Genomic DNA, 25143 nt, shown 5'->3' with positions numbered 1-25143 from the left:
AACACAAACCTCCTTCACACATCTACCTAAACTTTTCTCTGCGTTTCCTTTTCCTAAGAAAAGATTCCTGACAGCCATCCTTCCTTTGATACCATTTCTGATGAGGATTCAGTGAGCAGTAGATGGATTAACTGAATGTTCTGTTCATCTACTACAGTGGGGGGGTTTTTGGCCACTTTTCACATTCCCTGACATTTTTTGACAACACACTCCACACCATATTATCCTCTGAGATATGCAAAGTTTCCAGGCAAAACCTCGTCTCAACTGTGTTAATGTTGGTAATTTTATGTAGATGCAACTAAATAAATGACAACAAATGTGTATTTATGACAGGCTTAACCCTAAAGATTCGATTTAAATAGGATACTTTCCTAATTTATTTGTAACACATAAACGCAACACTGGTTAATTCATTGAGTCTGGTACCTTTTTAATGCCTAAATAATCAAATGCATGGACTGGACTGAAAATGAGTTCTAAAAAACAAAAACAAAAAAATATTAAATGAGACCTTCAGAAAGCCTGGAGAACTGTTGCTAAAGACCCCTTTAAAAGATTACAAGAAAGTTTGGATCCTTGGAAGAAAAAAAAAAATAGTGGCTTAAGACGTTTAGAAATTACTGCAGTTATAATTATTTTTAATCTTCTGTTTTATATATGCAGCTGCAAACAGATGAAAAGTAATTAAGTTACAGACTGTATTCATTTGGCTGAATGTATGACAGGGAACTGATTTAATTGAGTTAATCTACATATAACGAAATTATATCTCAGTTGCATGACTTTGAAAATACTTGCCTATTTATGCGGTATTTAATCTAGAAAAAAGAAATATTTTCTACGTCAAATTACGTTCTAACTTAATCATTTTCTCCCCCTTCCGTAAGTCCACCCATGTCAGAATCCAGTGAGTTAGTAGAAGAAGACAGAGAAGGCATTTCAATCTCAGATGGTCAATAATATCTAGCAGCACGCAATCATTGGAGACGAGGAGGATGCACACTGGCTCTCACACAGAGTGTGTAAACCCTACCTGGGGCAATCTGCCACTAATGTCCTGAAACACTAGTCTACAGAGAGAACAGAAACAGCTATTGTCAACCTGGTCACACACGCACACACCATTACACACAGGCACACACTCATAATCACATTGGTACAAACTTACTCACAAATGCACAGAAACAACCCCTAGAAGAGTCTACTCAGGAGTGAGTGTGTGATTTAAGGGTGTCCTGCACTGAGGAGTGATTGAGTTTCTGCACTGAAATATTATGTATTAATGTAAGAATCTGACACATGAGTGGAGATTATGTGCTTTTGGGGAAAAAGTAGGACAAATATAACTTGTTTAAAATAGATTTAAAATGAAATGTGGAGAAGGGATGAATAAAAAAAAAAAAATCCAAAAGTAAACGCCTCTACAGGTTTGATCCGTGCTGTTTCACACTTGAAAACCCACAGGCAAGAGGAGGAAAACGTAGGTGACGAGTGAGGCAGCGGTGGAGAGACAGGCATACTTACGTAGAGATCGGCTGCACCGTAAAAACCATCCTGATAGGCCATCACACTGAGAAGGAGACAGACCACAATAGGAAGGGGAAAAGGAAGGAGAGGGAGAGAGTACACGGGAGCCGTGGTGGGATGGCCAAATAAAACAAAAACAAACAAACAAAAAAAAAAAATGGTGGGATGCGCCACCGTGTGGGCAATGCAGAGAAAAACAACATGAGTGACGGTTTAAAGGGGGGGAGGGGAGAGGTGAAGAAAACGGTGCCAAACAGATTGTGAGAGAGAGAAGAGAAAGAAGGGTGAGATTATTACACACCGTGCAACATGCAAGACAAAAATACCACCTCTTTGTATGATACAACAACTTTTTAAGTGATACTACTGCTGCTTCATATGGAAAATTTAAAAAAAGAAAACAAAACTCAACAAAACACTACAAGATCATCTCATCACCACTTTGGAGGCACAAGGAAATGGTATTTCAGCTCAGAAAACTATCAAAGTCAATTAGATCTCAATAAAAACCTATTCAAACACACAGCATGCATAATGATGATTACTAGCTTTGTAATAAGTGAAGCCATGCGTTTAGAGGACAGCTGACTCCTTTACTAATTACTCCTTACAGATCATTTTATTTTTTTATTTGTGCATTTTGATTTTGAGTGAACTTTACCCTGGGTATGCCGGGATGGCGGGTTGTGGCACGGCTGCTCTGACCGCACTGTAGACGGGCCGAGCGCGACCCCGGAGATGAGCGCCTCGAAAGGTCGCGGCGGTGGAGGCGGCGGCGGCGGCGGCTGCTGCTGCTGGATACGGAAACCCTGGTACTGACACAGTCAGAGTCAAGTTTCAACCAGCAGCTTCCAGTTTTAAATACAACAATAACATTACTTATTAATTATATTCAGATAAATGTGTGGTTTTAATAAGTTTACTTTTTATAAAAGAAGGGAAATAAAAGAAAGAACTCATTAAGTCTTAATGAGTAATCATTCTACAGACATGTGTATTCAAACTCACCATTATTCATTTTTTATTATCCTCACATTTTTACATGTGAGCCTGACCAACATTATAAATGTTTATCTTTTCATTCTTTTATGAACATAATGCAGAGAAATTTGCTGGATGTTGTTCAGAGACTGTGTAGAACTTTGAGATCCCACATGTTAAACCGTGTAATGAAAAGACAAAACAAAACAAAAAAAAACAGCATATATTGATATTTTAGTTTCTTTAAAGCAGCCAAATTTTGCATGACAGATTTGCAGTTTGGTATTTTCTGAATTGGCTCCATGTTTTAATCACCTGGAACACTTTGTACAAAAGTAAATTTTGGTTTTAAACCAACTCAATATTACATTTGAAAGGATTGGTCCTCCTATAACTACAGTATTTGGGAATATGGATAGATGGAAAACTTTCATTTAAATTACATATCCATATATAGTTAAGAAACTCAAATGGAAGATCAGTTTTTATTTTAGAAATTTTAGAAATAAATCAAGTCTCAAGTCAAGTTTGTGGAGGCTACTGTTCTGTCTGAGATAGATTATGGTGATATATGTACAAGAATGCAGTCTGCTCCACTTTTAGGAGCCTCAAATCAGTGTATCGTGTTTCACTAAGTTTAATTTTAAACATAAAATCTCTCAATCCTCAATGCATCTTCAGCTCTAGTAGTTATCATCTGCTCACCTCCAAGTTCTCTCAAATGTTCTCCGGGTTTTAGGCAAAATGGTGAAGCAGCATTTTCCTACCATGCACCACAGTCATGGAACAATCTCCCAACAACACTTAAACCAAAAAAGGCTGAAACCAATGAATGATTGTAAGGGTATTATAGATACTGCAGCGAAGGAGGAATGTCATTACTTCTCTCCAGAGGACACTACTTTTGATTTTATTGCTGCTACTGTGGCCAAGTCTCTCTTGTAGGAGAGATTTCTAATATCAAATAAAAAGATTTCAATGTATACAGAATTATTTCAAAATGTAAAAAGTAACTGTTGTAAAAATACAAATAAATGAATAACATTTTGACTTTAGTTTGGAGTTTTTTTTATTTTATTTTTTTCATCAGTTGGGTAATATTTGAGAAACTGCAAACAGCTAAATGTTTTGCTTTTTTGGTTGATAAATAAGACTGAGAAAGGCTTACGTTCTTCCTCTGGTGGGTATTAGACTTCTTGTTGTCTTACCTGTGTAGAGCTCAGGGCTGTACATGGCTCCAACCATAGGACTCAACTTCCAGCCGGCTATAAATGACAAAAACAGAACATTAAAAATTTCACTGGAAAGCGACTTAAAGCCACCAGACTTCACTCCTCCGCGAGTCTGCTGATCGTCACAAAAAGAGTCCGTATGAAGCTGCATCTATAAAAAGCTGCTACATCCACAAGCAGTTCACTCAGTGCCACACTACCTGTACAGCTCTGATATATAGATTTTTTTCTAATGAAATTATGATCATCCCATGTGAGGTTGAATAAATCCAGTTTTCTGCATTAATGCTAATTTTAATCATTTTCATAGGCGTCTATATAAATTTGGCACACTGTGATATGAAACCAAATTGGAAAAAAATCAATATGTCACAGGTGTAACTGAGTTAAATCCATTACCATATGGTAACGCTGCCAGGCCCTCTCCGTTAGAGTACGGCGTGGTCATCTTCTTGTTTGTCATGACTCTGGCTGTTGCATTGTTGACCTGGACAGCAAACAACAAGGTTAAGGGATCAGTTTAACACGATAGTCACTAAACCAGTTGTGAGAAGCTATAAAAAAAAGTTGCATATTCAAATCTTTTTATAAATAGAATGAAGACAGGAGCTGTCATAGGAAACTTCTGCTTTTCGTGTGAGGTGTCATTATACTTCTATCAGTTGTTTTTTTCTTTTACTCATGACAGGGTTAATTCTGTTGATGGGCAGCGATGGTATTTGAGGCATGCGCTTCTTTTGAAGGAGAAAGACACAGAAAAACGAGGATCCTGGTGAATAGTCAGGCAGTTTTGCACACAAACAATGAAACCGTCGGCACACAGAACAAAGAAAACAAAATATTTCAGAGCAAAGGCATTCAAAAAAGAAATCCAAGAACATCTTATATTGCTGCTAAATAAAGGGGAAAAGAAGGTGAATTAAGCAGCAGATTCATCAGTTGAACACAATGCAAAAAAGAAGAAGAAAAAAATAAAAACATCAAAGAGTTTGTACATAAATTACATACAGCCAGTCAAGAGCGCATCACATCTCCAGAGGTGAGCAAAACTAGACAATCAGCAAGCATCAGATGCAGCAAGAGACCAATCAAAAAAAGAGGCTGAGAGCCCTCCCAATCAAATCACATCATACAGAAAAAAGAAGAGGAAGAGGAGGGAGAGAAGAGACAGAAATAGAGGGATGCAGAAGGAGGTGCCAGTCCACATGAAAAGACAGAACAACACAGACATGTGGTGGAGAAGAGAAAGGCAGAGAGTGAACAATCCATCCAAATGTGCAGTTCTTCTAACAAACAAACAATAAAGATGCCATACACATACAACACACACCTGAACATTTGCCTACATTGGATCTAACTGTACATGAGCAATGATGGCGAAATAATGAACGGTGCAAGAATGGAGAGAAAGAGAAGAGGCTAGATGAGAGACAGAGAGGATGGGGGATGCAAATATCATTCCTCCAAAAAAAAAAAAAAAAAAAAAAAAAAAAAGATAAAAGATAAAAGAAAAAAGGAAAAAAATAAAAGAAAGGAAATGCAGAAGAAAAAGTAAATTAAAATACCAAATGGAACCATGGCTGTGAACCACTGCCAGGCATTTCAGATCAGTGTCACACCAGAAACACCTTTTAGCACACGACCACCGACACACACCATCCAGAACCAAACGGATCAAAAAGTAAAATCAAAGACACCTCTTCACAGAAATCAGAACAAGGAAAAGCTGTCACTGCTGGAAACGTTGCAGTCCACTACGAATTATTTCAGGGCAGCTTCTTTTTTCTCCCCTTCTCTCTCTCTAATTGTCGAAGTTATGTAAGCAGATTTGCTTCAAGTTACTGTGTTCTTGCAGCCCCCTTTTGGGACACAAACTATTCATCCACATACATATATTTAATTGGAATATTAAATCTGCACAGCTGTACCTTGACAGCAGCCTACACATTGGTACAGGAAGTGATAATAAAGCACAACGGCACGCCATGATATACAGACAGCTATTATCCCCTCTCCAAAGCTAACATAGCACTCATGCTTCGGCATGCTGTCCCACTAAGGTGCAAAAATGCAGCTATTGGCTGACACATGACACAGAGAGATGACATAGTGCTATATGACGTCATACAGATGACTAGAAAGAGAGTAAACCATGCAGGATACAGCTCTGGAATTAAATGCTGAATGCAGTTAGAGAGGTGATTGGAATGAATGCATAAGAAGTGGTAGTCATAGTTGTTGCACTTGCAGATAGATGCAGTACATTCAGTTATACAAGTGGCCTTATTATAATGCCATGCGGTCAATGGCTAATCTCGTAGTTTCATTCACCACCTCCCCAATCAATCTATCAATCAATTACAGGATTAGCCAATCAGATTCTACCAATCAATCAGTCAGTCAATCAAGCTCCCTTCAGCAAAGGAGTCCTTCATTTGGGTGTTGGGTGCATTTTATTTCGATTGGACGGATGGGGGTGGGGAGGGGAGGGGGGAGGGGTCATTCAAAGATGATGCCATGTGTACACGACTTACCGTTGCCAGGGAAACGGCGTGAGGACACGCGAGCAGTTACCGTGGAGACTGACAACAACAACAACATACAAAAATCATCAGGGAAATAGAGAAAATATATGTAAGAAAGAAATGATGAACCCAAAAGAAAAGAAAGGAAAGAGAGCAAGAGAGCGAGAGAGAGAGAGAGAGAGAGGAAGGAAAACAAACAAAACGAGGTAATGAAAAGCAACCCCCACCCTGAGGTAGAGAGGAAGTGATGTAACAGTCACCTACAGGTATCAGCCGTGTCACAACAAACTAGTCTCTAAAAAAACAACAAAAAAACCCACCAGGAACACAGATCAGAAAAGATAAAAAGAAAAACAAACTATCATTAACCAGATTATATATATATATATATAAAAAAGAAGAAAAACACTGTTAATGCTACCTGACTACATCCCAGAACAAGGAAATGGACAGAGATATGAGGGGAGGGATGTAGAGCAGAAATGTAGACACAAACTGGGAGAGACGGACAGACAGACTGGCCTGGTGAAGAGGAGTGGAAAGAGATGGAGAAGAACCTATCTGGAAAAAAGGAAAGGAGAGGGAACGACAGCTATCTATGGCATTCTCATCACTTCTTTCTCCGCCCTCCATTTTTTTTTTTTTTTTTTAAATATTCTGCACACCCACACACAGACACATAGAAGAGTGCAGGACATCCAAAAAGACCATGCAGAATAGCTTCAGCGGCAAGTAAAAAGAAAATATAAAGCGTGGTTTAAGATCAAGAGCCAGAGCAAATGGCGAAAGCATGGTGTGTTTTATCTCCCAAGGCCATTTGCAACTCAAGTCTGAGCTCATGCTAACAAAAAAAAAAAAAAAAAGTCACAACAAAATGCACTTCCATGAGACCTGGTGCTCTTTTTCAAGAGTAGTGGATGCAAAGTATGTAAACAGTAAACTTCTTTACATTTTACCGTCCAGCTTGCACATCTGAGATTTAATCTTTTTTATTTCTTTATAAAAAAAAAAATCTGAAATGACATCACACTTCTCACAGCAGTCTCATTCCCCAAACTTACACCCCTCCCATGAAAATGATCCCATCATGCATCGATCTCTGAACACACCAAACACCAAAAAAACTGCGACCCCAAGGAAGCCGCATAATGTTAAGTGAAAGAGAGAAAAACTCCTTGGCAACATCCGACCTTATGCTCCAACCATGCAACATACAGTAGCCTCTCACAGACACCAGCAGGCACTTCCCCCCCCACACCCAGAGGAAAACAACAGGGGCTTTTAACTGCCCGTTCAGTCATAAAACACAACCATAAACCAAAAACAGCCACTCATGATCATGGAAAAAGTGACGATGGGGATGGAAAAGGTGCAGGAAAACAGAAAAGAAAGGAAAATTAAAATCCTACATGCTGTGACAGAAGCAGAAATCGTCAGCAACCGCGTCTTTGGGACGTCTCATTGGCCATGCCTGTTGTGTAGCCACTCCAACCAGCAAGCTTTGCAAACCACACAGCTTAAAGATCAAGGTGCAAATGGACAGCCCACAACATCAACAAGAACATCAACAATGACAACATCAACAGGAAGTGCCGTCTAAAGAGACGTCTGTGCGTGCTGCACCACTGCACCATGCTATAGTGAAGCCAGAGGGGGTAGAGTTGAACACACACACACACAAAAAAAAAAACAAAAAAAAAAAAAAAACAGCCATCCGGAAACCTTCTCTGGGGCTGAAACAACCATTATATACAATACTCACTGTCACTGTTAGAAATGGAGGGGGGACAGAGGAGAAAATGGCCACTGTTTTGAGGGTGCTGACTTACCTCGATTTTACGTCCTTCAACCAGCGTACCGTGAAGCTTCTCTCTGGCCCTCTCTGCATCTGCACTCGACTCAAATGTTACAAAACCAAAGCCCTGCAAGCAGAGGAGAGGGAGAAAATGGAGAAGGAAAAGCCGTGGCAGAAAGAGGTGGATGGGAATGTCGGTTAAGCTCTCGCTGAGCTCATTTTCTTTTCAAGCAAAGTCTGAAATGTTTGAGAGTTGTTTTTTTTTCTTCTTTTTTTCCTACCTTTGAGCCTCTCTCGTTGAAAATGATCTCCACATCAAGGATTTTGCCAAATTGCTGAAACAACAAAGAAGATGAGGAAAATAAGGAGGCTGAGAAAGCATCACAAGCACGCCACAGGGGGTCAGCACTGCTCAGCGATGATGAGCTGGAGCTGAGCCAGCTCTGGTCTTCTCCCACATCTTCCCTGCATCTGCTCTTTCCTCAGCACTGCATTTTACAGGCATTCCTCTAACAATACATCTGAAAGCCAGATTATAAGATCTGACTTTAAATAACCAGCTGACAAACTGAGTCTGAGTAATAACTGGATTTCTCCTCAGATAGGTCAACTAATTACTTCATTTATTTACTGAAAAGTCATTTGAGGATAATTAGAAAAAGCTTGGAATCTATCGATGTTCTAATTATGCGTTAATGCAAAGTTAAAACTGAATATTTTGGTCTACATACCCCAAACATCTGCCGTAGGTCAGGGTCTCTGAAGCGGAAGGGGATGTTAGATACATGGAGGCGTTTGGGGGTGCCCTTAGCATCTGAATCATCTCCGGGACCCCCGCCACCACCCCCTCCTCCCGAACCAATTCCAGACTGGCCGTCAATCTGGGAGGACCCATCTGACTGCAGGGACAAACAGACATAACAAGACATGAAAGAGACGCAGAGGAAGCAACAAAGATGTGTTGTTAGAGCCGTGCAACCTGAAACTAGCACTGATCCTAATGGATTCACGGGCTGATTGTTCTCCCCTCAAATCCATTTAGCTGTTAATGTTCGCCGTAAAACTGTCAGCTGGATACAATCACATGTAAAAGCAAGAACACCCTTTATAAATTATGTATCAACTTCTAGAAAATCTAGTAGAACCACCTTCTGCAAACATAACTTAAATTGTTTTCTATGATGTTATCAGTCTCACATTGTTTTGGTGGGATTTTTGGCCCACAGCAGTGCTCAAGTTCTTTCTAGATCTCTTGAGGTTTGTTCTTTCTTATTCAGATATTCTGTTGTAAATGCTGTGTTTGGGACCACGGTCTTGTTACATGACCCTACTTCAGTTAGGCTTTATCTGCAAGTTACATGGCCTCACATTTTAACTCTAGAATACTCTGGTATACAGAAGAGCTCATGGCAAACTCAGTGATTGCAAGATGTCCAGATCCTGTGGCTACAAAACAAACCCAAATCACTCCCCCCTCCACCGTCCTGCTTGACAGTTGCTATGCGGTTTGTGCTGATATGCTGCATTTGGTTTTCAACAAATGTGCTGCTGTGCATGATGAACATTTATCTCCATTTTGGTCTCATCTTTCCAAAGAAAATTGTTTCAGAAGTTTTGTCATTTGTTGAGATGCAACTTTGTAAACCGAAGCTGTGCTGCCATGTTAGAGATAAGAGGCTATCCCCTGCAACCCTCCTAACAAGCTGTACTTGTTCAGTCTTTTTAAACTGTGCTGTTCTGCACTTTAACATTTAACGTGCTGAGGCCTGTAGAGTCTCAGATGTAGCTGCTGGGTTTTTTTTTTTAAAGCAATTTCTTCAAGCCTTGCAGTCCAACTTTGGGGTAAACTTGGTGGGACGTCCATTCCTGGGAAGACTAACAAGTGTATAAAATATTTTCCATTTTCTCACTGTAGTATGATGGACTCAAAATAACTAAACTGTTTCTTCTCTAGGATAATTGCTGATTCTTTTCTTCCTTAGCCTTGAGTTAACATACACCTTAATGCCTCAAACCACCAAAATATTAGTTTTTACAGAGGTTATCTCTTCTAATGGTGATCAGTTAAGTGTATTTAATTACCAGCACCTGAAAGTTACCGAACGTCTCAATTCACATGAAAACAGGCTGCGTTTTGTTTTTCATATGCCTGGACCTGCATTTTACTTAGTTTTGGTTAAATAAAAAGTGATGAGATGTCATATATTATGTGTTGTGGTTCATCTGAGATTATATTTAATAAATTTTAGGAATTGGATCAGACCAGGTGATTTTTTTTTTTTATATGTAAATCTTAGAATAGAAAGAGGTTGCCTTTCTTTTTCACATATTCAGTTTGAAATATATTCACCTCCCCACACAAATAAAGTGAGAACCAAATTTCACACATGTCGAGTTCCTCTCAGAAGAGCATATATACTTGCTAATAGGGTTATCCGCTCTAGCTAAATTCACCCAGTCCCTGTCATTTCAGCCCAAACTTATGTGTGGGCACTTGGAGGAGGGGGGGCATTTGAACATGCATGTCATCTCCAAACATCACAGCATGTCCTTTACTCCCCCATATTGTTCAACTAGCCTTTTAAAATGCTAAAGCTTTGCTAAAGTATGCCAACAAATATGCATTTTTATATCATTAATATTCTGGAGTTAAGTATTTTTGCAAGCCTGTGCAAACGACCCATGCTGTTATGTGCATGCATGAGCACTGCTGTGCTGGTATTTCTCTGCAATTAGACACCAAAACAGTAGCTGAAAATAGGATTTTTTTTGTGTGTGTAAGTGCTTTCAAACAGTAGTGGAAAAAAAGAAGATAGTGTGTAACTATGACTTTCTGTTTCTCAACTTGGGGCTCATAAAAGTTGAAAAACATTTTTACTTTTTGCAAGAACAAGGCCTGAGAAGATGCTGTGTGTAGACTAGAAGAAATAGCAGCACAGTTGTATTTTTATTTATTTATTTGGGGGTGATGGCTTGTGAGGGTACAGATTTCATAAAACTGAGATCACATTTATTAACCAAGTCAAGGCCACACAACAGCTAATAAACTGACCTTGTCAAAGAGAAAAAATCATATTGTAAATGTCAGGTTTTAAAGCACTCAGCTGTGGTCATTTTTTGCAAACGGTTGCCAACTTTACTGCTACAGATTGTTAAACACTATCATTTTAAGCACCTTAGCTGTCATGACTAGCAAAGTATAGTAAACATTTACCACTAACTTAATTCTGTGTGATGCTGAAGATCACTCATTCAGCACAGAGAGATTCATAGAACTTAAACTTTGTGTGAACAGACGGAGATGTTGAACCTGTAAACTGTGTCCTTCAGTAGTCAATTTATTGCAATCATCATTCCCACTGTGCAACATACATTCACACACTTGCTTTCTGCGTCCTCTAAAACCAAAACTCTGATGTAGAGGCCGGCACTCACTTGGGCGCTGAGACTGTTGGCGGCGTTGGCTGCGCTGTTCCCTGCTCCGCTGGCTTCCAAGGGGCCCTGCACAGCCCCTGCTGCATACAGGCTGCCCCCGTAATCCAGTGCCAGGCCGTTCTGAGGGGGCGGTGGTGGAGGAGGTGGGAACGGAGAGAAAGGTGGGGGTACAAGTCCCTCCTGACCGCCAGCACTATCCTGAGAGCCCTGATGGAAGAAGGAAAGAGAGTAATGAGGGGGCTGCTAAAGCTAAAGCAGCGAGCTGATGAAATTTCATTGAGCGCCTTAACACACTTCACCAGGAGCCTTCATCCAAAAGTCATACAGGCAGAAATACTTAATATCAATAATTTCCCCATGTGTGTATAAAGTGTGCATGTATCTACGTCCCTTAGCCATTAAATATTCACTGCAGCCACATCTATTATTGAGGGTCAGATACCTCCACGCTCAGTGTGTTGTAAAACGATGAGTGTCTAATGCCTGCACACACACTCACAAACGCCTCTGCACACAAATCACCTTTGACACGCAAACACCCACACACCTCAACGCTCACACAAAGACCAACTGTTAGTATGGAAGCCTGCCCAAGTATCTCAAACACGATTACCCCACAACATAGTTGTTTAGGTTACCAACGTTGTGGAGAACAATAACAAGCATCTGCAAATATACACACTTACAAATGTGTAACCGCATTCCTTGCAACTGGCAGTGTGGCATGGATACCCTAAATGGTAATGGCTGAGAGCGAAGGGAGGCGGCAGGGAAGGGGGAGAAAAACTGGGGTGGACGATAAAAGGTGGTGACTGATAGAAGAGGCATGGTCTGCGTCTGATACATAGCTGCACAGATAAACCATCCATCACTGTCTTTCTGATCTATTTATAATTCCAAGGACTGCACAGGATGACGAATCAATTAAAGACTAACTAAGTGAGAGAGTATATATATATTCTTAATTTATTGATTAATGTTATTATAGCATGACAGGTTGTGGTGGGGTGTTCAGGTGAATGCTACTGAAGCTGCTGACATGCTCTGGTAGTTTGGTGTGTTGACTGCTGCGTCAATACAGCGTCATAGCTGTTTATACCTGCACTGACTGGAAAAAATAAACAGAAAAAAAAAAAGAAAAAAAGAGTCACTTCAGAAAAATATAGTTGTGGAGTAAAAATAGAAGAAATGAGAGACAGAAAGTACAAGCAGTCAGAGATGTTATTGTTTGTTTTTACAGCATTCAGCAGAACTTCCCAGCTTTTCCAGTTGCCCAAAAGTCCTGAGCCATCTGGGACTCCCTATGCTTCTGCATTAATGGGTGGCAGAGATGGCTAAGGACAGGAATGTTCGAGACTGGTACCTCAAGTCTGTCGGACATTTAAATGACGTTACAAAAAAATCTATAGGTGCCAAAAACACTTCAAAGGGTAACAGAAATGTCCCTTTTCAAGTATGAGTCACAATGGTGAGCATGAGCTTAACTTAAAAATAGCGACATTGTTGGATGATTAGCATGCAAAAGCGCTTGAAATTAGCAAGCAGTTTTTTAAAAAAGGAGGGTATAAAATCAGATGTGGTCATACATTCAGTGGTAAGTTGAGATATTTTAGTGTGGAACAGCAACCAGCTGGCAAGCAGCCTTGATTTAAAAAAAAAAAAACAAAAAGGAAAAACCTCCACCTGAATTTCTGCCAGAGAAAGAACAATGAATTCTTAGACTTTTGCATCATTGTTCTAGTGTTTATATCAACACAGGGACAGAGTGTGTCTGATATAAAAATACTGCATATTAAAAACGGAGAACAAAAGAACCAAACTAATGAGTCATATGAACAAACAATTGACAAAAGTATCAAAAGCACTTAAAATAGTAGTTCCTATCAGAAAAAGTAAAAACATATGAGGCTCTATAAATATGATCTAGCAGCCTTTTTTGTATCTGGCTCCAAGTTCTTTTTTTCCACTTTCACACAAGTCCTGATCTCCTTGTTCTTCCTGTTCCACAAGTAGTTATTATCAACATTTCAATTTTTACTATTTTTCTTATTAGAAATTATCAGGAAGCAATAAGGTGGCACAAAAAGAAGAGAAGAAATAATAATAATAATAATAATAATAATAATAATAATAATAATAATAGCCGATGCACCTTTTACCATTACTTTTTAGACATCTGCTTGGCCAATGTGTGTTTATGTATGTGTGTGTGTGTGTGTGTAAATGGCAGGCTGCAGCGGTGCCCATCTGAGTTGCACAATAGATCACTGTCCCTTTGGGATAGTAAAAAGTGTGTGGGAGGATTTGTACGTATGTGTATGTATATGTGTGTGTGTACATCTGTGTAAGCCATCTGTCTCCTGGATTTTGACCTTTCTCAGCATCACACCTGTGATACAGTAGTCCAGCCCCTCGACTCAGTAACAAACCTGGGGATGCACGCGGTCAACATGGATCACATCAATGTTGTGACATGAGACCCGCTTCAGGAGAGCTGAATTCTGCAGACAGTGATAGGTGGAGGACTTTGCAGGTAATCAACTGAGGAAAAAAAAAACTAAATAAAGAGATTTTAAGCTTATAATAAGCACTGCATGCGTTTATTTTTTTCTTTGAATCACTTGCCTGATGGAATAAAGTGTCAATTATAGCATATGCAGGGTGTAATCTATATGTTTCTATCAGCAACAATCATCTCATCAGTTACACTACCTGTGCAGAAACTACTTCACCTAGTAGCTATTCCTCTTTTTCCTGCTGATGCAGAGCGAAAGCAGACAGTATCAGCCACTTTAAGAGAAATGCTTTGAAACTAACCTTTAATGACTGCAGCACCGGTCTGCCTCTTGTGATTTCAGCAGTGTAATCACAACCAGAAATCCCGTTATCTTACTCCTTCACGTTCCCCGATAACAAGCAGTAAATACATGTGTCATTAATCTTAACAGTGTAGGCCTGGTACCACATTGTGCTGCCACAGTATTCACTGCGCACATCTTCTTTCTTCATACTGAAATTCCAGAAATCTCCTCTGCTTGCCTGCCATGTGAAGTGTCTCAGAGCAGAAACCATGTTCTCCCTCCTTGGTGTGCCCGGCACTCGAGCCATACAGCCACCAGATTTCTGACCGCAGCATCCAACTTTAACTTCATTCACATTTACTGATAGCAGCTGTGTCCGCTCATCTAAACCCTGCAGCTGTATGAACCTCTTCCAATCTTGCCCACGAGCATCCAAATTAAGATTCCGTTGAGTGATAACATCCCTCACATCTCTGCCTCGCTGTCCTGTAGCAGCAAAACTGCCTCATGCCTTGCCAACAGATGCCCTTTGTTTGCATGGACTACAGCAGTAGCAATTACAGCTATATACAATATGCAGACTCTCAGTCATTTTTCAAGTTTCCCACATAAAGAAAAACTGACCTGGAGATATTTTTCTTCCGACACATTACTCCCACATTATTTCACTGTGCTCGCTGTAAACAGTTTATGCTCTAATGAATGAAAGCTTAAAAACAGAACAGAAAATCATTAAGATGTGAGGAATTTTCTCCTTGTTGTATAAAGAAATTCAATCTGTTACATAACCGATGGTGATAATGTGAACACGAGCTGCAATCCTCTGATGAGAATACTGAATTCATTACATTCGCTTCACTCACAGAGACAAAAATAGGAGAGTAGAAAAATGTAAATTTGTCAGTCCAGCTCAGGCTTTTAAATACATGATGGAAAAATATCACAGTATCCTAAATGGCACACGGGTGACGTCACCTTTAAACGGCCCACCTCAGATTAAATGCATCTGCAGACGTGAAAATGATAGTGGGTGGAGAAAGTCCTTCTGGGTCACCAGGTAGGAGCTAACCTGGATACCAAACAGGAATAAGGAAACTAGAGCTGCTGCTGTAGAGCTAGAAAGGGAAAGTTGATCACCCAGCTTAGGTGAAGTGGTGAAATGGGAAAAGTAGGAAAGGGGTGACACACAGTCAGCATTTTATAGCATTTTACCTTTTCTGTAGAAGTGTGGGTTCAGTTTTTGGAACAATAAATAGAATAAAAATAAAAAAAAACTGATTGTTGACACAAATACTATGAAAAAGTAAGGCTTCGTAACAACAAGGTGTCTGTTATGTCAAAATACCACTGAAGTGACGAAACATTTTCATGGAAACATGAGGAAGGTTATGTAAAGTTAAAGGGATCCCTCATATTTATATCTAGTGCCATTATAAAATAAAAAGTAGTGTTTTTAAATGGTGGCAGAAAGACAAGGATGAAATGCTGTCAAACGCCACAAACCTACTGTGATTAGGTTCTTCATTTTCCGTCCTACTTCATACACAACTATATAAATAACTCCAAATTTAAATGTTTAATTAGATTTGAAATCCCCAGAAGGGAAAATGTATTGATGGGGTATAAATTAATGATCAAATAAAATGAATCGGTGAAATGTAAATGAGTAGTATACTGACAAACTGTTGGAAAGTTTGAAGATCACACAACTGCATTGCTGTATTTAACATGTAGATAACCCTCAGTTTAATAGGAGGGGTGCACATTCCTTTTTTCAACAACAAGTCAAGAATTACACCATGTCTTGCAAGGAAGCACTGCAAACCATCCTCTTTCACTTACAGCTCTGTCTCTAGTCTCTGTCGAAAGGCCAATGCAAAGAGGTGTAAGAGTCTGATACTTCCTCCTCCTTTCTTTACATCTTGCTCCTGCTCTTCATCTATGATGTCCTCCTCGACTCACCTGGATTATGGGTGTCATTCTGCACATCACCTGGGATTTGTTTGGCTCGATCAAGTACTCAAGCACATAAACAACTTTGCTTTTGGCACGATGAAGTTGAAAAATGAAGAAATCCCTTAAGCAGAACAGAATTCGAAACCAAGGGTGAAAAAAAGGTTTAAATATAAGTAATTTAACTGAAAAAGCTCAGTAGCAAACCTCAGGAAGAAAAAAAAAAATAACACAACCACAGCTACTGCTAAAGGCTGCCACTAGTGCAGCACCATTCAAGAGCTCAGTTTCTTTATTCTATTAATAATAGTCTGCAGCAGGTTACACAACCTTCTCTCACCCTCAGCCAAACCTCTTAACCAGCTCTAAAGAAACTTTGAAGAAAACATTTTTAACGACTCTTTACTGAGCTCTGGTTTATCTCCATTAACCAGTTTGTGGTGAATAAACCAGGCTGTGTGGTGTCATTGGCAGGTGAAGTTACATATCACTGCAATAAACAAGTAGCTGCTCACAAGGATAAGGCACAAAAAACTACAACAAAAAAATAAATTAATTAATTAAATAAAAAGTTGTCTGGAGCCACGTCTGAGTAAATAGGACAAGGTTTCTGGGAATCTTTTTCAGCTGTTTACGTTAGCTTATTCTCATAAAAACCAAAAAGCGCAGATAACATGTTCTGATGTAACATGTTAGTTCGTTTGAGTCTCTGGATAAGTTTGATTCTGTGGAGAGACAGTGCTCTACTCTGATACCTTCCTGTATACACACTTACACAAACATACAACAACTGAACAAATTACAGGCTTAACGTCCAGTGATGATCTTCCATGTCAACAGCATGTTATCATGTTTACGCGCGTGGCTGTTTTGTTTGCGTCTGTGCTTTGGAACATGATACATAACTCTGACCTGTTAAACCAAAACCTCAGTGGATTTAAAGCCTAAAAGATGTTGCACTCTGAAGCTTTTCCAACTGTAACAAGCAGTTCTAACAAACTATACTTTCGACTTTAACATTATCAAATATTTAAAGATGTCTTGTACAATGTGCAGTACTTGCTGCAAAATAAATGGCTTTTCTTTGCATGATAAGCCTTGAATTGGACCAAATAAACAGAAAGAACCAAAGTAAAATGGCTGTGGAAAGTTTATTCAGGGATCAGTCTTCTGCAACCCCCCCACCACTTAGAATATAACCAACTAGAAGACACTGAGTGTTATCAAAACTCTACCTTCTGACCCGTTTGTTGGGAAAACTTCCCTCCTGCCGTGCAGTAAAATGTTCATCACGGCTCCTGTGTTGTCATTTTGGAGTCCCAACATTGGTGACTCATGACACATCTCACTCGACTACAGATGAGTCAGTCTTGGACTTGACAAGTTATGATGCAACCAGGCAGGGAGATGGTGACTTGGATGTTTCATACTGCACACTTGGGATATGATATATTGAGCTTAGTTTTGATACGTTGGCTGAAACACTCCCAATTTCCGCAGCTTTAAAGCACTGAACTGGTCGCAGCTCTGTCAGTCACACTGGTCTGCTTACTGTTGTTGCTCATGCTCAAACAGACTACAGCCAGCAGGAGAATGGACTACCCCGGCTGTTACAGCTCCTTCTGCCAGACAAAAATAGAAGCGGGAATACAAGCCAAAAACAACCTTGTATTTGTGTTGCACAATTGGCCTTTTCAGAGGAGATCCATTTTGGCTGCATCTCAACAGTCCTCTCTCTACCTGATACAGCGTGTCAATAGCCTGGTATCTACGCAAACAGTGCGTGCACGTGTGGTGCGTTTTTTGTACCCTCTGCTCTCTCAACCCGCCAAGCTATGGGCCTTTTGCTGACTGCGAGTGGCCTTTGTGATTCGCATCAGGATAAAAGCATCTACTGAATAAATGCACACAGATAGCGGGATAAGAGGAACACAAAGACATAGAAGGAGGGCATTCTTGGTCAATTGGAAGGGAGCAAACTCAATGCAGTGCATTTGTGTCAGCACTCAGGTTCTGTAAGTGTGTGTTTGAAAATGTGCGCGCACTCCCCTGGTGTTAGGACATTAAGGAGTTGTGTAAGTGTATGTGTTGGCCGGGCAAAGCCAGTGACTCAGAGCGGTAGCTGTAGCTGGCTTCTTTTCGGGTCAGTTAGCAGCACCAAGTGCGTCTGAGGAGGGCATGTTATAAAGTGTGCTCGTCTGCAGCAGTGTCACCACGCTACATGAGGGGACAAGAGGAGAGGAGACGAGAAGAGAGGAGAGGAAACATGGCTAATAGCTAACTAGGCCATCACTGGGTCATTTCACATGAATAATGACATTTCGGGATCTTACTTCCTTCTAGCCGCCAGCATTACTCTATAGGCCAATTCGACGAACTCGACAATGGAAAGCGTGACTCACGTTAACAGCCGCTCACATTTTGGCTCAATAATCGGATTAACTGGGGAAGTTCAGTGTTCGACTCGCGCCTTGGCATTTGAGCCTGTGCTGTTGTAACCCACGCTGAAAACAGCTGGAGAAACATTTACTGCGTGTCTCTGGCATACCGATGAGGCAGGAGACACCTTCTCGTTAAATTATTCCATCCCACGTCAACCCCTTTCCTCCCCCTCTTGCTCTTCCTCTCTGCTCCTCTTGCTGCTGTTCTCCCTTTCCTCCCACTCTCTATGCTGTGTGCTTCACTTCTTTACGCTTCATAAAATCCAGACGGGACCCTTGCATGCGTCCCGCCCCCACACATGTCAATCAAGCCCATTTGCCTCATAGCAACAGGATATCAGCAGCGTCCAAGCCCCTCCTACCGAGTTCTCCTCCATCTCCTTATAGGGGAAGATGTCTGTTTGTCAAGCAAACCCCTCCCATCTTACTCCCCATCCTTTGCCTTATAGGGTCTCCCCTTCCTCATACATGAGCACACACACACACACACACACACACACACACACACACACACACACACACACACACACACACACACACACACACACACACAAAACCTCCAGCTTATCCCTGTAATATCCTTGCTGGCTGGGCCACAGGTCCATTCAGCACCTCTGCAGCATTTATGAAAGATAAACACTCCAAAACAAAAGAGAAGATGATCCCAGACAAACATGTGCAGGTGAACACACAAACTCACTGATAGATATGTATTTACCCAACGTGCAAACACCATTAGGCATGACCATGAAACCAGTCTGTCTTGTTTAGGTAGAACATGTCCTGGTGTCCAGCATGCTTTAAAAAGGCACGGACTCTGTTGTCATTGTCAACAGCAGCCTTTTTGAAGAGTGCAAGTGCAACCCCCTATCTGTGTCAAAGGTAGTTATTATTATTATTATTATTATTATTATTATTGTTGTTGTTTTTACGCTAAGCTTCACAGTGAGCTCTTTCAGAGCAGTTCGAGATACAAATGTCTGCTAAGGAGGCAAAACTGTCACTGCAGCTTGATTGAAGACATTTCCTAACCATGCTTTTAGAAGCTCAGTCCAAAAGGTGCTTAACCTCTCACAGCTCTCCCATCAACATTTTCCTCATGCCTCGAACCATCCAACAATCAGCACAAAATGAGTGACTCATGCAAGTTGCCAAGGCAACACGGCTCATTGGGATCATTTAACAACCATCATTGTAAACCCAGCAAAGAATCAATAACAAGATTTGGGAGGTGGAGGCAGCCGGGTGGGAGAATGCAGAAAGTGGTGGTGGGGAGGAGGCAAGAAGGGGGAGGTTTGAATCCTCACGACCGGTTTATAGTTTATGCAAGCATGGCAATATGTGCTTAGCTTTTGCAGCAGGTAGGCGTCTCTCCCTTGCCTTAGGGCACACACTTAGGTGGGGCTTGAGAAAATATTTCAGTCTTTTGCACCCGACCTGCTGCTTTAACTCTCGCAGCGCGGGCCAACAGAATTAGCACAAGTAGCGCTATTACAGAGCTAATAAATTACCCCTACCATACAGCAACTTGGCATACTTATACACACGTAACTGCAAAGTCAGCTTTATGGTGTGAAATAGTGTTAGTGAGCAAACTAGCCCTCTCCGGCTGACCTACAGTATTGTACACATTCTGTGCTGCTCTCCATGTCTTTCACCTCATCTGTCCTCCTCTGCGTCGAGCTTTCCTCGCCCGCGGACTTACGTGGTGACTGTCCGAAAGTTAAAAATCTATTTCTTCTCTCATGCTCCCATTCTCTCTCACTCTTCCAGCCTCCACCCACCCCCACTCCCCCTTTCTCTCTCTTCCAGGGGCTCTTTAAGGAAAACATTGAGATAACAGCTGCCAGGGCCCCGGGGAGAGCAAGAGAAGGGAGAAAAGAGGTCAAACAGTAAAGAGAGCAGGAATCCAAGGTACAGCTGAAAAAGAGGTCCACACATGCCAGCAAAGACAGGAGGAAACACAAGCACATACACTCATCCTGACTCACACCAACTGAAATGTAATATGAACATGACACTTCATGCACCAACTTTGCAGCCCACTGTGTGCTTGAGCTTCTGTGTGTTTGGGAAATGTGTGACACAGAAATTACAGTGAGGAGGTGTTGTAAGCAGAAGAGATGCAGAAAGGAGCAAGAGAAAGTAAGAGTGAGTAATGGGAAAAAAAGAGAGAGAGAGAGGGGCAACTGTTCAGTGGACACCTGTCCCTTTCGCTCACGGGCTTGAGCGACGTACGGAGACAGCTGCAGGGACAATAAAGAAGAAAGACTTTTTCACTTACCTCTCCACTCCCCTTCTTGCTCCTCTGCTTCCACTCTTTTCCCTGGGAAATAGTTGATGGTAGAAGCTGCTACATGCAGCTGTACAGACTAACATGGTGTGCTGTATGCTCACATAGATTCTTCTGAGCATACATAATACATGGCAGAGCACAGTTTCTGGCAGTGGCAGCTCTTGCTGTTCAGATTGCGTGCACACTTCTAGCTCTGGGCAGGAGAACAGATGCCACAACAACAGCGTACAATAATACATCGCTGCTCATGCGTCTCAGCATTGCAAATTAGAATTGAAGCGATACAATCTCCAGCCTGTGTATAGCTGTCATCTATGCTTACTACACTAGTTTCACTGTTTATATCCGTCATAGCAACTGTCCGCAGAGTCCTAACAAGAGTCAGAAATGTCCTGCGTGGACTGTTGTAGTAAACGGGTCAAGTAGAGACCTCATCTGTTAGTAGTTAATTAACATTTAATGTTCAGTGACAGTGCCGCTCGCTCTGATGCTGTTTCGTGTACAGTGCAGCCTGAGCCTTGGCGGCGAGATACAGCAGACGCGTACACCGATAAGGATGTGGAAAGATATGAAGATAAACACTCACCGACAACACGTTAGGATAGTACAGTCCCATCATCGTAGTCTGTGCAACAACTCAAACTGTCGTCGCTCCTCGCTCCTTTCCTCTTCTCGCGCTGCCTCGCCTTCTCTCCCTCTCTCCGAGCCTGTGTCACCTCACCAGCTCAGTCTCTCTTGTCTGTCTCACAGATTCAAAATCTCCCTCTCTCTGCCCCCGCTCGCTCTGTCTGCCCTGCCAATCCCCTCCCCACCTCCTCCTCCTCCTCCACCACCTCCTCCTTCTCTGCTGGCCTCTGTCCCTGTCACTCTCCCTCGCTTGCTCGCTCACTTGCCTTCTTCTCTCCCCCCCCACCCCCCGACTCTTCTTTTTCTCTTCGTCTCCCACTCACTCTTTTCTTTCCTTCTCCCACTCGCTCCTTGCTTTCCCTCTACCCCCAGCCTTCTGTTTTGCTGCTGTGCCCTTGCCTGCTCATCTCTTCTCTCTCTTCTCCAGTCCTCCTCTCTCGCCCAGATAGCCTGACGCCTCCCTCCTCCTACTTCACTGCCTCTGTCACACCTGCAAACTTTCCCCTCCCCTCTGCTTCGCTCTCATGTCGCAGTCCTCCCCTCCTCTTTTTCTCTCTCTCTCTCTTTTTCTGTTCTCTTTCTCCATGTAGGTGAACTAACTGGGGCTGCTGGCACCACTGGGAGAGGAAGAGAAGACATTCCTTCTCTCTGTCTCTATCCTTTTCAGACATGCACCTTGTTACGCAAATGTGCTGGTAAATTGCACATTTGACTACTGTTTGAAGTCTGCGTTTTTCAATCATATCAGGTCAAAGCTAATAATATCTTACAATAATACAACATAACTACAGTCTACATATCATCATAACGTTAGAGCACTCAAAGCTGCACTGATATTTTCCTTTAAGAAAGGTTTGAAAGTACAAATACTGGCATAATCAAAACCATTTTTAAATAATTGTTAAAAACTTCTTTTTTATCTGGGTAAAAACAACTGTATGAAATTGCCTGAAAAGTCATGTTTCTGTCACTTCAACATCCTTTTTCAACATTTGAGGTTAGGCTGACATTTTGTATAATGATATTATGTTTCCTTATTCTACTGTGGCTGATCGGCATGAGTGGAGAATCAGCACCACAAACTGTCTATCTTGAGGAACTGCATTTTGACGAGCATCTTATGACAAGGCTGATTTGGATGACAAAAATATAACCTGCTTTTGCCACTTTAAATTGTTTTATTTCAATTTATAGTGTTCTAGTGCCATTATTAGCAATTTATTTGTAGATTCTATTAATAAACTCGCTTGTGCTCTGTGGGTCTTAAACAGGGCTGAATATCTACAAAAATCCTGAATCCTGAATCAACTAGAGTCGATTAACAACCTGATTCAGTTAGATTTTCATGATTCCAATTAAACTTGATATCGATTCACTTACAGATTTTTACGTAACACCAATTATTGAATATTAAAGACATTCTCAGGTAACTATTTTTATAAAACACTGAGCTTGTTTACATGACCATAAAAAAAATGTCTGCGAGTAATCAATTACTGTAATAATCTGATACAATGCGTCTACATACACACTACATTTACCAGTTCATGTGTATGATGACACCATTTCCATTTTTTTACCATAACATTCAGTGTTTGAACATCATGGAGCCCATGGTCTTAGGGCTAGCTGCTAATGTGAGAAGTAATAAGCTGTCAAATAGTTTACAGTTATAGTTTTGTAATCCAATGGCGAATTAAAAAATCCAAATTTGGGATTATCTCGGTAAGAGAAGCTGATTTTGGGCATATAGGTGCTTTGTCACAGCTGTGAAAATAATCCATAAAAATCCATTTCCTCCTTATTTGTGAAGATTATGATAGTTTATTCAGCCTTATATTTAGAATTTTTATTATTAGATGTCCAGAAATTACTTCAAGTGATATTTTTAAAATGCAAATTTGGCATCATCTCAGTGAGAGAAGCTGATTTTGGACAGAAGCAACACAGACAACCTTTCAATTTGGTATATCAGCCAAAATCCCGCCCAGCATCAGTGAATAGGGTCACTGTTGAAAAGGAAATTTTTTTTTTTTTTTTTTTTTTATTAAGCTCTGACTTTTATGAATCAGTATTGGATTAACTAAATTTTAATCAATTCAAATTGATTACTCAAATTTTTAAACCCAACTCCAGTGTTAAATATAGTGGGAGTTTTTCTTTTGTCCCCCCCCCCTAAATTCTGGAAAGTTATTTTTCATTTTCTTGTTTTCATTAATTTGGTCTTTTGATTTTTTCATTACATTTAGGAGTCAAACAAATATTTGGTTAGGTTTGGGCACAAAAATTACTTTGTTGGGTTTTGTAAAACTTTGTGGGATGTAAACAAAACGATATACATAGTGACAATATTGGTTAGTGTTTGGTTAATTTTGAGATCACTGCAGAAAAAAAACAAAGCTCTGGTATCAGCTGGTATGCAAGGCCCCTCTCAAATTTACATCTCCAATCTTTCCATACTTTTACGGCTGTCAGTGCTCTTACCTTGCTTCTGGTCAAATTCGTCCTAACACTACCCCTCGCTGTTACTCACATACTGCACCTTAATAACATTTAGCATTCATTTCTGAGACCGTGCACAAACAAAGCTTCAAACAAATACAAAAAATGTTACCCAACTTTGATAAACACGCATATGTGTATTTGAAAACAAGTATATTTTTGGCCTAAGAAGCTCCAGGTGTCATAAGGAAACAGCATTGCACATCAGAGTAGGAAGCTACTGCAAAAAAAGCTTTGTCCTTAGATAACTATCCATGTGGTTTCATATTTGCCTGTAAAGCCTAAAAAGGAAATGAAAATGTAATTTTTTTAAATTTATGCTTTCTACTGTTCAGAGGGCACCCACAAAATTACCAACCAAATTTTCCTTCAGCTCTATAAAACATGTTAGCATCTTTTAGCTACTTGTTTTGGTTTAACTTTAGACTGTCTAACTAACTGACTAATAATTAATAAACCAAATAAAATGAATACTTTAAATGAAACTAAAAATTTGATTATCCAAAAACATAGAAGATACATGAGTGTAAATGTTAGAAAATGTGTAACTGTCATTTGTACGTGACCAGATGGAGCATCTTACTATGTAATAAGATGGAGTTACAGGCTTGTTTGTTCATAAAGCCTGTTACATACGAGAAGTGAGATCTTTGTTCTTGCTCGAGGTCACAAGAACAAGAAAAAAACTTTGTTTTGGTCCAGTCAAGTTATGCTCCAGGAGAAGCTTTGTTCATGACGGGGTGGGGATTACTGTGGGGGGTGGGGTTCTGTGTTTTTGTGTTCAATGTACAATTGACCCTGTGAATTCACACAAAATGCTAAATTTTGTCCGTGGCAGGTATCCTAATTACCCAATGTTTGCTTTGCTTTTCATTCTAATTCTTAAATAAAAGTGACAATTGTAAAGCAAATATTAAAGTGTACAGTGAAAAACTTTGTTATCGTATGCAATGACAATCTTTGTCCAACCTTCAGCTTAAATATATCTGCAATTTTTTTTTTTTTTTTTGATACAACTTGACAAA

At 40.5% G+C, this 25143-nt stretch overlaps 1 protein-coding gene across 3 annotated transcripts in view; it reads right to left on the bottom strand.

Annotated features, from left to right (window-relative positions):
- The window catches only part of LOC121639106 (RNA binding protein fox-1 homolog 2-like), a 41856-nt gene that overhangs the window by 5557 nt on the left and 11156 nt on the right, over positions 1–25143 (bottom strand). The window contains exons 3-11 of one of the 3 annotated variants that reach the window (XR_006010127.1): positions 11499–11705; positions 8795–8962; positions 8345–8398; positions 8098–8190; positions 4143–4230; positions 3720–3776; positions 2192–2345; positions 1528–1573; positions 1037–1073 (exon numbers count right to left, since the gene is read on the bottom strand). Coding sequence is in view for 2 of the 3 variants with exons in the window: in XM_041984329.1 (XP_041840263.1) it covers positions 1528–1573; positions 2192–2345; positions 3720–3776; positions 4143–4230; positions 8098–8190; positions 8345–8398; positions 8795–8962; positions 11499–11705; positions 21576–21608 (900 nt within the window). In the remaining variant the exon portion in view is untranslated. Of the gene's footprint in view, positions 1–1036; positions 1074–1527; positions 1574–2191; positions 2346–3719; positions 3777–4142; positions 4231–8097; positions 8191–8344; positions 8399–8794; positions 8963–11498; positions 11706–21575; positions 21784–25143 lie in introns of those variants that run through there. The other 2 variants (XM_041984329.1, XM_041984328.1) reach the window with 2 other exon arrangements.

This window comes from Melanotaenia boesemani, chromosome 4, assembly GCF_017639745.1.
Source record: "Melanotaenia boesemani isolate fMelBoe1 chromosome 4, fMelBoe1.pri, whole genome shotgun sequence".
In the NCBI taxonomy this organism is placed as follows: Eukaryota; Metazoa; Chordata; class Actinopteri; order Atheriniformes; family Melanotaeniidae; genus Melanotaenia; species Melanotaenia boesemani.
Note: the sequence above shows the minus strand (reverse complement) of the source record. Positions and strands in the feature narration are given on the sequence as shown.